At 43.0% G+C, this 14,573-nt stretch overlaps 1 protein-coding gene across 6 annotated transcripts in view; it reads left to right on the plus strand.

Annotated features, from left to right (window-relative positions):
* spag17 (sperm associated antigen 17) overlaps positions 1-14,573 on the plus strand; it is a 564,758-nt gene that overhangs the window by 170,182 nt on the left and 380,003 nt on the right. For all 6 annotated transcript variants that reach the window (XM_070893521.1, XM_070893526.1, XM_070893524.1 and 3 more), the window contains 3 exons: positions 1,067-1,297; positions 10,055-10,162; positions 11,540-11,616. In XM_070893521.1, the coding sequence (XP_070749622.1) occupies positions 1,067-1,297; positions 10,055-10,162; positions 11,540-11,616 (416 nt within the window). The remainder of the gene's footprint in view (positions 1-1,066; positions 1,298-10,054; positions 10,163-11,539; positions 11,617-14,573) is intronic.

Raw genomic sequence — 14,573 nt, forward strand, 5'->3', positions numbered from 1 at the left:
GCCCCGCACTGCCATCTTTAACGCTCTGCCGACTCTCAGGTCAGCTTCAGGTTGTCCCCCCCCTAGCGTGGTCAGGGCCGTCTTTGTGCAGCCCGACACTCCATCTTGGGTGCCGGGTTACAGCCCCAGCACCACGTTGCCCTGGTGGTCCAGCGGTGGCCATCAGAGGCCTTGCAAAGTGCACAGCGGCCCTCCCTTTTAAGTAAAGGGGAGGGGCATTGAAGCGCGTCAACGATACATGGAGCATCTGTCCAACTAAAGCTTTCTTCCCTCAATGCTGCAGTGAGCATTGGGAAATAATTTAAAATATGTATTTTTGTGAAGGATAAGTTTCAATTTAGGCTAGTATTCCAACTTAGCTCAGTTGATAGCATTCTTGCCTGAGTCAGAAGGTGTGGGTTCTATCTCTGTGTCAAGATTTAAACTTGTTATGAATGGCTAGACAATTGTGGACCATGTCCCCATGATTTCCCAATTTGCGCTCCTTGCGGGCAAGGCTCCACACCAGAAGGCTGCTTTTGCAAAGTCCTATAATCTAAGCTGATACGTCATTGCTGTACCAAGGGAGTGTTCCATTGTCAAAGGTGCCATTCTCAAAATGTGGCTGAGGTCCCATATACCTGTTCTGATGGTTCAAATGAACATAAAAGATGTAATGGCATTGTTGAAAGACCAAGAATTTCCTACGATATCCAAGTACACATTTCTCCATCAACATATATCCCCAAAAAATCAGGTTAATTGGTTATTCATCCTATTGTTGTTTATGGGGCATTGCTACTTTAGGATGGCTGTTGTGTTTACATATGTAACAACAGTCATTGTATTTCAAAAAGTAATTCATTGTATGAATTAGAAACATTTCAGTGTGATAAGACACAATGAAAATCAGGAACTTCCTTTTTTATGGCACTTGCAATAATGATTCTTAATTTTTTGAGAATACTTGTGGTATTCATGATATTACATCTAAGTCGTCTTATTCTTGTGGTTGAGGTAGTTTTTACAGTTGGTCTTCTCTATAGATGATCTAATTGACAGTTGCACTATGTATTATTTAACTTAGAAAAGGTGACAAGTTCTGAGGTGGCGAGAGCCTTCAAGCAGTTTGCGTTTGAAAGTATGAAGTTCACCAAAGTGAAAGAGAATGGAGAATTAGAAGAGGAGGAAGGCACGTTGGCTGAAAGACTGGAGTCGGCATACATACCATGGGATGACCCCGTCAGGTTTGCAAAGGAGATGAAACAGAATGTTAATGTCAAGAAGATGCATAAACAAAACAACCGTGTTGATGCAGGTAATCCACTGAATGGGTTTAAAGTTAATTAAATGAATCTCAGTTTTTCAGATTAATGCCTGCTGTGCTGAATAAATACTGAGGACAAGAACTGAAATTATTGCGGAAGATCTTTCTGACTACTGGAGATTAATGTTTTATTTAGAATTAGCTTTATAACATTTAAAATGCTTGTCTTAAATTTGTGTATTAAATCGTAGGACCTCAAAAGTAGTAATCTCAGGATTAAAAAGTAGGACTTCAAAAGTAGTAATCTCAGGATTGCTACCAGTGCCACGTGCAAGTCAGAGTAGGAATCGCAGGATAGCTCAGATGAATACGTGGCTTGAGGAGTGGTGCAGAAGGGAGGGATTAAAATTCCTGGGACATTGGAACCGGTTCTGGGGGAGGTGGGACCAGTACAAACCGGACAGTCTGCATCTGGGCAGGACCAGAACCAATATCCTAGGGGGGAGTGTTTGCTAGTGCTGTTGGGGAGGAGTTAAACTAATATGGCAGGGGGATGGGAACCTATGCAGGGAGACAGAGGGAAATAAAAAGGAGGCAGAAGCAAAATATAGAAAGGAGAATAGTAAAAGTGGAGGGCAGAGAAACCCAAGGCAAAAAACAAAAAGGGCCACATTACAGCAAAATTCTAAAGGGGCAAAGTGTGTTTTTAAAAAAAAGCCTGAAGGCCCTGTGCCTCAATGCGAGGAGTATTCGGAATAAGGTGGATGAATTAACTGCGCAGATAGCTGTTAACAGATACGATGTGATTGACATCACGGAAACATGGCTCCAGGGGGACCAAGGCTGGGAACTCAACATCCAAGGGTATTCAGCATTTAGGAAGGATAGACAGAAAGGAAAAGGAGGCAGGGTGGCGGTGCTGGTTAAAGATGAAATCAATGCAATAGTAAGGAAGGACATTAGCCTGGATGATGTGGAATCGGTATGGGTGGAGCTGCGGAATTCCAAAGGCAGGAAACGCTACTGGGTGTTGTGTATAGACCACCAAATAGTAGTAGTGAGGTTGGGGACAGCATCAAACAAGAAATAAAGGATGTGTGCAATAAAGGTACAGCAGTAATCATGGGCGACTTTAATCTACACATTGATTGGGCTAACCTAACTGGAAGCAATGCGGTGGAGGAGGATTTCCTGGAGTGTATTAGGGATGGTTTTCTAGACCAATATGTCGAGGAACCAACCAGGGAGCTGGCCATCCTAGACTGGGTATTATGTAATGAGAAGGGACTATCTTGTTGTGCGAGGCCCCTTGTGAAAAAGTGACCATAATATGGTAGAAGTCCTTATTAAGATGGAGAGTGACAAAGTTAATTCGGAAACTAGGGTCGTGAACTTAAGGAAAGGTAACTTCGACGGTATGAGGCGTAAGTTGGCGAGAATAGACTGGCAAACGATACTAAAAGGGTTGACGGTGGATAAGCAATGGCAAACACTTAAAGATCACATGGATGAACTTCAGCAAATGTACATCCCTGTCTGGGGTAAAAATAAAACTGGGAAGGTGGCTCAACCATGGCTAACAAGGGAAATTAAGGATAGTGTTAAAGCCAAGGAAGAGGCATATAAATTGGCTAGAAAAAGCAACAAACCTGAGGACTGGGAGAAATTTGGAATTCAACAGAAGAGGACTGAAGGTTTAATTAAGAGGGGGAAAATAGAGTATGAGAGGAAACTTGCAGGGAATATAAAAACTGATTGCAAAAGCTTCTATAAATATGTGAAGAGAAAAAGATTAGTAAAGACAAACATAGGTCCCTTGCCGTCGGATTCAGGTGAATTTATAATGGGGAACAAAGAAATGGCAGACCAATTGAACCAATACTTCGGTTCTGTCTTCACGAAGGAAGATACAAATAACCTTCCGAAGGTACTAGGAGACAGTGGGTCTAGTGAGAAGGAGGAACTGAAGGATATCCTTATTAGGCGGGAAATTGTGTTAGGGAAATTGATGGGATTGAAGGCCGATAACTCCCCGGGACCTGATAGTCTGCATGCCAGAGTGCTCAAGGAAGTGGCCCTAGAAATAGTGGATGCATTGGTGATCATTTTCCAACAGTCTGTCGACTCTGGATCAGTTCCCATGTACTGGAGGGTAGCTAATGTAACACCACTTTTTAAAAAGGGAGGGAGAGAGAAAACGGGTAATTGTGTTAGCTTAACATCAGCAGTGGGGGAAAATGTTGGAATCGATCGTGAAGGACGAAATAGCAGCGCATTTGGAAAGCGGTAACAGGATTGGATGAAGTCAGCATGGATTTATGAAAGGGAAATCATGCTTGATGAATCTTCTGGAATTTTTTTGAGGATGTAACTAGCAGACTGGACAAGGGAGAACCAGTGGATGTGGTGTATTTGGACTTTCAGAAGGCTTTTGACAAGATCCCGCACAAGAGATTGTTGTGCAAAATCAAAGCACATGGTATTGGGGGTAATATACTGACATGGATAGGAAACTGGTTGGCAGACAGGAAGCAGAAAGTCGGGATAAACAAGTCCTTTTCAGAATGGCAGGCAGTGACTAGTGGAGTGCCGCAGGGCTCAGTGCTGGGACCCCAGCTCTTTACAATATACATTAACGATTTGGATGAGGGAATTGAGTGTAATATCTCCACGTTTGCAGATGACACTAAACTGGGTGGCGGTGTGAGCTGTGAGGAGGGCTCTAAGAGGCTGCAGGGTGACTTGGACAGATTAGGTGAGTGGGCAAATGCATGGCAGATGCAGTATAATGTGGATAAATGTGAGGTTATCCATTTTGGGGGCAAAAACACGAAGGCAGAAAGCAGGCGGTAAAGAAAGCAAATGGTATGTTGGCCTTCATAGCTAGGGGATTTGAATATAGAAGCAGGGAGGTCTTACTGCAGTTGTACAGGGCCTTAGTGAGGCCTCAACTGGAATATTGTGTTTAGTTTTGGTCTCCTAGTCTGAGGAAGAACGTTCTTGCTATTGAGGGAATGCAGCGAAGTTTCACCAGACTGATTCCAGGGATGGCTGGGCTGTCATATGAGGAGAGACTGGATCAACTGGGCCTTTATTCACTGGAGTTTAGAAGGATGAGAGGGGATCTCATAGAAACATATAAGATTCTGACGGGATTGGACAGGTTAGATGCGGGAAGAATGTTCCCGATGTTGGGGAAGTCCAGAACCAGGGGACATAGTCTTAGGATAAGAGGTAGGCCATTTAGGACTGCGATGAGGAGAAACTTCTTCACTCAGAGAGTTGTTAACCTGTGGAATTCCCTGCCACAGAGAGTTGTTGATGCCAGTTCACTGGATATATTCAAGAGGGAGTTAGATATGGCTCTTATGGTTAAGGGGTTTCGAGGGGTATGGCGAGAAAGCAGGAAAGGGGTCCTGAAGGAATGATCAGCCATGATCTTATTGAATGGCAGTGCAGGCTCGAAGGGCCAAATGGCCTACTCCTGCACCTATTTTTTTATGTTTCTATGTTTCTATAAGCAAATATTGCAATAAGCAATTCATAGGATTTTGACTTCAGGATGTGAAAAATGTTTTAACATTGTAAAACGTATTATTTTTTCAATGTAATAAATAGATGGGACCTAATTTGATAGTTTATTAGACTAATCACCAGTCAACTAACAATAAAGCTGGGCCATTATCAACAGATTGGCAGCTAACTAAAGCAATTACCATTTGCCAGTTTCAAAACTTAAAAAAATATGATCAGTTTCAAAGGTTTTCTTATCATTTTTTTTTAACCTTTTATTAATAAATTTGAATAGAAAAATATTTTTGATGTTTTCTTTGGGTTCACAATCCAACATAGACATCACCAGGATGATTCGCTGAATGTATGTGCTCCTGTCACTGAGCCTTGCATACCCAGAAAGCAGATTGGAAAATGATGGGAGAATCCCCCCCCCCCACAATTTCCTAGGCTGAAAATTACATGGCACACTGCTGTGATTTCACTATACATGCTTTTGGCAGGCAAGGTCAGGAGCATGTATTCGATACGTTAGCCCAGAAGATGTGGTTATGTTGATATACCACAAACCAATTCAGTGATGTATCATTAGGAATTCACATTGCCAAACTAACCAGTAGACCTGAGAAGTGGAAGGTATGGAGAGATTTAACTATTTTATATCGTGATGAGTAATGTGTGGAATAGATTGCCCAGGGAGAGCAGTGGAGGCAGAATGTGTGGGAAAAACTGAATGGATAATTGGATTAATATTTGAGGGAGAGGCCAATTGACAATTAATCGTTTTTGGAACTGACCAGATGGATTACATAGTCCTTTCAGGTCCTATACTTCCCTATGTTCTTATATACTTATGCACATTTATTAGCTCTGGTAAGGCAAGAATCTATGGCTGTTGCAACAGAGCAAAGTCTGCCTTTGCCGTCTGTTCTTTCAATTCCTGATCCTCTTCTGGGATCTCTACATGTTCCTACTTACTTGGGCTATCTTCCTGTGCTCTACTTTGCATAGACTCTAATTTTTCAAAACTCTGCTGCTTGTATACTATCCTGCACTAAGTCCATATCTTCTATCACCCTGTCCTTTCCATCTTCCCTATCCCTCCAATGCCTCATTATCCTCTAGCCTATCAACTTTAAAGTTTGTTCGTTTACAGTAGTTACACTTTGACCTTAAAGTGACAGATCAATTTTAACAAAGCTGCAAATTAATAAATAGGAGGGAATTTTAACCCCCAAGAATGGGTCAGTTGGCAGTTGGGTGGGTAGTGAAAATTTGTCATTTTTAGAGCAGGAGCGCAACCTGGCTCCAATGTGCCCACTTCCAGGTTTAACGGAAACGTGTTTGGATGCTTGCAGAAACCTCCACACTGAAGTCGGGGCTTTCATAATTGGATGCAGACGGGTACTTACTGGATTAATTAATATTCATAGGAGATGTTAATGAGCTCTTTTTAAACTGTTTTAACTTGGCTCGAAATTTAACTTGAGGGGCATGGGTTTCCCGGGGCTTGGGAAACTGATCAGGGAAATGGAGGCGAGTTTGAGCGGCAGTTTCCGTGGGTAGTTAAACTTCTCATCCCATCTGAATAACAGCTCGCTTATTGCAGCTTGTATCTCAGTTTCCTCTGGCGAATGTTTGGCAGAGACTGCTTGAGTGGATACTTCTTCAACCTTTGAGGATTTCAAAATTGACAAGATCCGGATAGGAGACATCTTGATCAGAAGAGGAAGACCAACACCATCCACGGCAACAACACTGTGCTGTGGTGGGATCAGCACATGCACAGGAGGGAGGTGCATAGGAGAGGAGTCGAGGTCACAGGAGGCACTACCCACATCACAGTGTTTACAGAGAGAGGTTCAGCTTCCTTGACCTCTCAGAAGGACAATGCTTTTGCAAGCTGAGATTGTCACATCAGGTGGTGGCAAACATCTGCAGCCAACTACAGGAAGACCTGCTCCATGCTGGACCTGCTGGCCATGCACTACCAGTGGCTGTGAAAGTGACCACTACCCTCAACATTTTCACCTCCAGATCCTTCCAGGGTGCTACCGGCCATATATCCAGATCTCCCAATCGGCTGAACATAAGGTAGGTCACTGATGGCTTGTTTGCCAGGGCCAACAATTATGTAAATTTCCCTAGTGATGACAATAGACAGAATGTGCGGGTACTCGGATTCGCCTCGCTGGTTGGATTCCCCCAGGTACAGGATCTCGTCGAACACAAGAATTTCATGCAGGTCTGCACCAGATTCCCTGGGAGCTGTTGTGCTACTATCATACTGAAGCAGTGTAACATCCCAGACCTTTTCGTTCCTGGAAGAAGACTTGAGGGCTGGCTTGTAGGAGACAAGGGATACCCATTCCAAACTTGGCTCTTGACACTTGTGAGGAATCCCACCAATGAGTCACAGGAGTGCTACAACGAGAGCCACATGACCACCAGGTATGTCATTAAGCAAGTCATTAGAATGTTGAAGAAGCGCTTCGGATGCCTCGTTGGGTCTGGAGGCACCCTTCAGTACTCACCAGTGAGGTTGTCTAGAATGATAGTGATGTCCTGCGTCCTGCACAACATTGCACAGCAGAGAGGATTGCATGTGGAGGAGGATGAAGGGCCTCATCGCTCATCTTTGGATGAGGAGAACATGGAGGAGGAGGATGAAAGATGGGGCGCCAGACCAGCCGCTTGTATTGATGCCAGGGATGCCCTAATAAAGGGGGTTCAACTAGTGTAAAACATAACCAATGAAATCCTGCGGTCCACTCCCACCACCAGGCCCAACACTCACCCCCCTCCCAGCACCCCCACCCACACCTTTTGCACTAAGTAGTCCTTCAAACACTCATCCACCCATTGCACATCTGCCCAGTGGGTCCAGTCATGTATTGAGATACATCATTAAACAAGTGGAAGGGCGAGTGGCGCTCAGGTGCAATAACGGACAAGATGTGGAAGTGATGCTAATCAATGCATTTTATGTGGCATATATATATAAAAAAAATAGAAACTTAACATGACATTTTGTCAAACAACCATGTGCATACCCTTGGTGAATTAAAATTTCTTCAACATACACTTCCTACCGCTTCTTCTTGGTGCATCCTGTGCGACTTCAGCAGAGGTAGAGGCAGGCTGCTCAGATCCCTGCCCTGATTACTGAGATGCTTTTGGCCTATGCCCTCCGGGTTTTAGAGCCCCTGAGGGCCCCGCCAAAGACTGCTCCACTTGTGTAGTGACCGTCTCAGACATCGGGAGATGAGGTAGTATGTCATGTACTGGTTGGTGTGGGGAGGGGGGTGGGGGGAGGAAGCAGGTGAGAATGGAAGCGCTTTGTAGAGTTCCATTTCCATGTCTTTCGCCATCATCCCTCTCCTGGGCCAGTGCTACATCACTCCTGCCACTGTACTGCAGAGCAGATTGGTGAAGATCAGTGATGTGTTGTAAGGCCATAGATAAGGTATCTGTCATCCTGTTTAAGGTGGTAAACAAGTTGGTTTCCAAAGTCTGCACGGCCATGCTCATTGCCAGCACAGACTCATTTGAGAACTTTGCTTGAAGCTCCATGGAGGCAGCCTCTCTATGGCAGATAGTCTCGCAATTCCCTGCGCCACCAATCCACGAATGACTGAGTTGGAATTCTCCAACCGCTCCTCTATTGTAGAGAATGTGTGGCATGTCTGGCAGTCCCTGGCTAAGTTGCTGATGCACCTCTAGCATTCTCCTTCTCAAAGATAGCCCCCAGGGTTTAGTATCTGTGTACAGCTGAGCAAAGCTTTGAGGATCACGTCCCCCGCTCCCCCCACCCCGACACAAACTCTCTACAGCTGTCCCTGCCACCAGTGTCTGTTCGTGTTCACTTGTGAGCTGTGAATCACCAGGGGAAAACCCAAATAACTGTCGCGTGAACCCACCAAAGTGCGAATATTTGTGCTGGCACATGGCTGTACATCCTGTGATGGTGCACTATCAGAAGGAATGAGGTCCTCTGAGGAATTGTCTTCATGGATGACCTGCGACACTTGCTTTATGTGGGAAGGCCCTGGAACACAAAGGAAAGAGATATTGTTTGGTGGCAAAGTCACAATCTTGACAATCACCATACTCGGTCTTCCCATAGTTCCGTCATCCCTCTCAAATCTCAACAGCTTCGTTCCACACCATGCTAGTCACTAACTGAAGGATAGAAGAAAAAGAGGAAAAAGCAGAAAAGCACAAAGAGAAGCAAGAATGAAGAGAAACACAGTTGAAAACGTGACGCAGAGTACAGGGATAGAGAAAATAGCAACACAAACACAGCAGAGACAAGTGAAAGAAAGAGTCTATGCCTATAAATTACTGTGAGCAATGCCAGAGAAGATCCACAAATATATAAAATAAAGGTTAACCATTTATGGTTTTCACATAATAACTATCAGGAAATTCAATCCCCAAAACACTGAAGAATCACAGAATACCACATATTAGAAACAAATTTAACTTATTCAGTCATTGCAAGTCAATAGCCCTGAGATTATGACCTAATGACATGACATATATTACTTAGTGTTATAATTTAGCTGTCACACTTCAATTGTATGCTTTACTATATATTCTGACTCAACATGAGCGTCACCACTAGTTATCTGCAAGAAGTGTATTAAAAGACGTATGCATGTACTTCTAATCAAGTGATACTTCCTATAAGAAGTTCCTGTCACTTTTTTTTTCTTGTCGCAGCTGTCGGGCATGCATTCCTATCACGATAAAAGTTTCTGATTTTGTCAGCACTAACCATTTTGTATTTCCAAGGTTTCTGCTCCCTCCCTGCTACTGCTTCCTTCCATGTTGTTGCCGACACCTCCTCTGTGAACAGATTCCTTCTCACCATGACACTCAACTTGACTTTGTGGCCTTGCTGCAGCTGCCCTCCCAAACTGTACCTTATGAGCCCCCCAGTTATGACTCTATCCAAATTTCCCCACTGCCCCATTGGAATTCTTCAGGCACCCCAGCAAACTGCTGAACTCCATGTTACTGGCATTTTCTGGGACACTTGGAAATTCTTCAATGTTTTTCAATGCTTTTAAACTCAGCACCTATTTCCTCCTTGTGCCAATGAAAATTACTGAGGGCTGGAAACGTAAACTCTCGGGGGAAATATTTTTAGGAGCTGTAGAATTTTTTTTCGCTGAAACGTGGCAACAAGTCAAATACGACTTTTCAAATTTTCTGAGATAACTTTGTTGAAAAAAGACAATTTAAGTTTTTATAGTCAAATAGCTCAGTTTTCACTGTTTTTCTTTCCAGCGGATTTACTCACCAGAATTTCAGAGGGGACAGAAACATGCAGTCACAGGTTCAATAGTAGCAGTTCAAGGGAAAACAGCATGTCTTCCATGGAACCATCCTGTTCAGGTATAAGCCACTACCTTTTTAAGAACATAAGAACATAAGAAATAGGAGCAGGAGTAGGCCACCTGGCTCCTCAAGCCTGCTCTAGCATTTAATAAGATCATGACTGGTCTGATCATGGACTCAGCTCCATTTCTCTGCCCGTTCCCCATAACCCTTTATTCCCTTATCGTTCAAAAATCTGTCTATCTCCACCTTAAATATATTAAATGACCCAGCCTCCTCAGCTCTCTGGGGCAGAGAATTCCATAGATTTACAACTCTCTGAGAGAAGAAATTCCTCCTCATTTCTGTTTTAAATGGGCGGCTCCTTATTCTGAGACTATGTCCCCCAGTTTTAGTTTCCCTTATGAGTGGAAATATCCTCTCTGCATCCACTATTTTGAGCCCCCTCATTATCTTATACGTTTCGATAAGATCACTTTTCTCATTTTTCTGAACTCCAATGAGTATAGGCCCAACCTACTCAACCTATCTTTATAAATCAACCCCCTCATCTCTGGAATCAATCTCGTGAACCTTCTCTGAACAGCCTCCAATGCAAGTATATCCTTCTTTAAATACGGAGAGCAAAACTGTACGCAGTACTCCAGGTGTGACCTCACCAATACCCTGTACAGTTGTAGTAGGACTTCTCTGCTTTTATACTCTATCCCCCTGTCAATAAAGGCCAACATTCCATTTGCCTTCCTGATTACTTGCTGTACCTGCATACTAACTTTTTGTGTTTCATGCACAAGGACCCCTAGGTCCCTCTGTACTGCACTGCAGCACTTTGCAATTTTTCTCCATTTAAATTGTAATTTGCTTTTCTATTTTTCTGCTTTCATTTATGTGGTTCACTAAAGGGGAATAAAGTACTGTCCCAAAGTCTATGTTTTAAAAAAAATGTTTGTGAGACACTGTAGATGGAAGTAGGGAGCTTAAAGTGTATAACATTTTGTAAACTGACCAACTAAATTCTGTCGATTTGAAAAACATGTTCTTCTCAAACCTTGCCATTGACTACATTTCGAGTCTCTGGACTTCATTCATACATTGGGTAGAATTGGAAGCAATTTTTACAGGGATTCTCACTATCATCTGCTGTAACTTAGTTTACACTGTTTCTCATTTAGTTGCATTTACTGGTGTAAAGAGGTACATTTGAGGGTAATTATGCAAGTCCATGCTGCCAGTGGGGACTCTCAGCCATGAGCAGTGAACATTCAGGCATGCACTGACCATGAGATGATTGGAAAATCATGGGCAATGTACATTGATTTTCCGATATGCACTACCAGCAGGTGAAACCTCGTGTCAGTAGTGCAGATTTGTAAAATTATTCCTTCACCGTGTCCAAAGGTACAACAACTAAGATCTTCTTATATTAATTTTCAGCGCACTTTGAAGATGCTTCTGAAGTGGGTGCTTTGAAAAACAGAAAATATAGTTTAACAGATGCTGAAAATACAAAGGTAAAATTATAAATAAGAATACAAATTAAAATTGGAAAAGGCTATGGAAAAAGTACACCTTTATTTACATTGGGAGTGATTCCACAATCCGACATTTGAAATGGACCACCAATCACACGAAGCACAGCTTAGGAAATCACAGCCACACAGTCCGTGATTTTCCGAGGGGCGCTCCCTGCACCTCAACAGCGCCGGGACCAATATCCTCACGGGGAGTTTTGCTTGTGCTGTTGGGGAGAGTTTAAACTGGCTTGGCAGGGGGATGGGAACCTGAAAACAAATTCAAAAGGGAAGGAAGTAAAGCAGAAATTGGATAGCAAGAATCTAGAAAGCGAATCTGTGAGACAGAGGAAACGGGGCTTAGTATGTAATAAGCAAGGAGGTCTTCCTGAGCTGAATGGTATATACTTTAATGCAAGGAATATAGCGAGTAAGGCGGATGAGTTAAGAGCACAGGTAGATACTTGGGAGTATGACATTATAGCAATGACAGAAATATGAATAAAAGAGGGGCAGGTTTGGTAGATCAATATTCCTGGCTACAGGATTTTTAGACAAGACAGAGAGGGGGGTAAAAAGAGTGCGGGGAGCGTTGCGGTAATGATTAAATAAACTATTACAGTGGTGAGGAGTGATGATATGTGAGAGGAATCATCAAATGAGGCCATATGGGTCGAATTGAAAAATAAAAAAGGGCGATCACACTGCTGGGCGTGTGTTATAGACTCCCAAACAGTGAGCGGGAGATAGAGGAGCAAATATGTAGGCAAATTGCTGTGAAGTCCTAAAACCATAGGGTAGTAATAGTAGGGGATTTTAACTATCCAAATATTGATTGGGACAAATTTAGTGGGAAGGGTATAGAGGGTGCAGAATTCTTAAAATGCATTCAAGAGAACTTTTTTAGTCAGTATGTAGCAAGCGGTCTTGGATTTAGTTTTGGGGAATGAAGCTGGGCAGGTTGAAGGGATAATAGTGGGGGAGCACTTGGGTGTCAGTGACTATAATTCAGTCAGATTCAAGTTGGTTATGGATAAGGACAAGAATAGGCCTGGAATAAAAATGCCGAATTGGGGAAAAGCTAATTTTGCTAAGTTAAGGAGTGATTTGGTCATAGTTAACTGGAAACAGCTACTTGTGGGTAATTCAGTGTCGGAACAGTGGGAGGCATTCAAGGAGGAGATCCAGAAGGCTCAGGCCAAACATGTGCCCTTAAAGAAAAAGGCTGAGAAAAATAATTCTGGAGACCCCTGGTTGTCTAGGGACTTACAGGGGAGGATTAAGAAAAAAGGGACACTTATGTCATGTACTAACGGCTAAATACTTTAGAATCTTTAGAGGAATATAGAAAGTTAAGAGGCAAAATTAAAAAGGATATTAGGAATGCTAAGAGAGAGCACAAGAAATTCTTGGCCAGTAAAATTAAGGAAAACCCTAAGATGTTCTGTAAATATATTAAGAGTAAGAGGGTAACTAAAGAAAGGGTAGGGTCTATTAGAGACCATGAGGGTAATCTTTGTGTGGAGGCGGAAGATGTTGGTAGGGTTCCTAACGAATACTTTGCATCTGTTTTCACAAAAGAAAGGGGTAATGCAGATACTGCTATCGAGGAGGAGTATGACATTCTGGATGAAATAAATATAGTGAGAGAGGAAGTATTAAGGGGTTTAGCAGCTTTGAAAGTAGATGTCCCCAAGCCCGGATGAAATGCATCCCAGGCTGTTGAGCGAAGTAAAAGAGGAAATAGCAGAGGCCTTGACCATAATTTTCCAGTCCTCTTTGGATCTGGGCATGGTGCCGGAGGATTGGAGGACTGCTAATGTAGTACCCTTGTTTAAGAAGGGAAAAAGGGATAGGCTGAGTAATTACAGGCTTGTCAGCCTAACCTCAGTGGTGGGAAAATTATTGGAGAAAATCCTGAAAGACAGGATAAATCTGCATTTGGAAAGGCAAGGATTAATTAGGGACATTCAGCACAGATTTGTTAAGGGAAGATCGTGTTTGACTAACCTGATTGGATTTTTTGAGGAGGTAACCAAGAGGGTCGATGAAGGTAGTGCGTACAATGTAATATATATGGACTTTAGCAAAGCTTTTGATAAGGTCCCATATGGTAGACTGGTCATGGAGGTTAAAGCCCATGGGATACAGGGCAAAGTGGCAAGTTGGATCCAAAATTGGCTTGGAGGTAGGAAACAGAAACATAGAAAATAGGTGCAGGAGTAGGCCATTCGGCCCTTCGACCCAGCACCACCATTCAATATGATCATGGCTGAGCAAAGGGTAATGATTGATGGATGTTTTTGTGACTGGATGTTTCCAGTGGGGTTCCGCAGGATTCAGTACTGGGTCCCTTGCTTTTTGTGGTATATATCAACGATTTAGATTTGAATATAGGGAGTATGATTAGGAAGTTTGCAGCCGACACTAAAATTGGCTGTGTGGTTGTTAATGAAGAGGAAAGTCATGGGCTGCAGGAGGATATCAATCTACTTATCAGGTGGGCAGAGCGGTGGCAAATGTAATTTAATTCAGAGAAATATGAGGTGATACACTTTGGGAGGGCTAATAAGGAAAGGGTATACACGTTAAGCATAAGCCACTTAATAGTGTAGATGAACAAAGGGACCTTGGAGTGCTTGTCCACAGATCCCTGAAAGTAGCAGGCCAGATGGATAAGGTGGTTAAGAAAGCATACGGAATACTTGCCTTTATTGGCTGAGGCATAGAATATAAAAGCAGGGAGGTTATGTTTCAATTGTATAATACTTTGGTTCGGCCACAGCTGGAGTACTGCGTGCAGTTCTGGTAGTCGTATTGTAGGAAGGACGTGATTGCACTAAAGAGGTTACAGAGGGGATTTACTAGGATGCTGCCTGGAATGGAGAATCTTAGTTATGAGGACAGATTGGATAGGCTGGGTTTGTTCTCATTGGAACAGAGGAAGTTGAGAGCTG

The sequence above is a fragment of the Pristiophorus japonicus genome, chromosome 11 (genome assembly GCF_044704955.1).
Source record: "Pristiophorus japonicus isolate sPriJap1 chromosome 11, sPriJap1.hap1, whole genome shotgun sequence".
In the NCBI taxonomy this organism is placed as follows: domain Eukaryota; kingdom Metazoa; phylum Chordata; class Chondrichthyes; family Pristiophoridae; genus Pristiophorus; species Pristiophorus japonicus.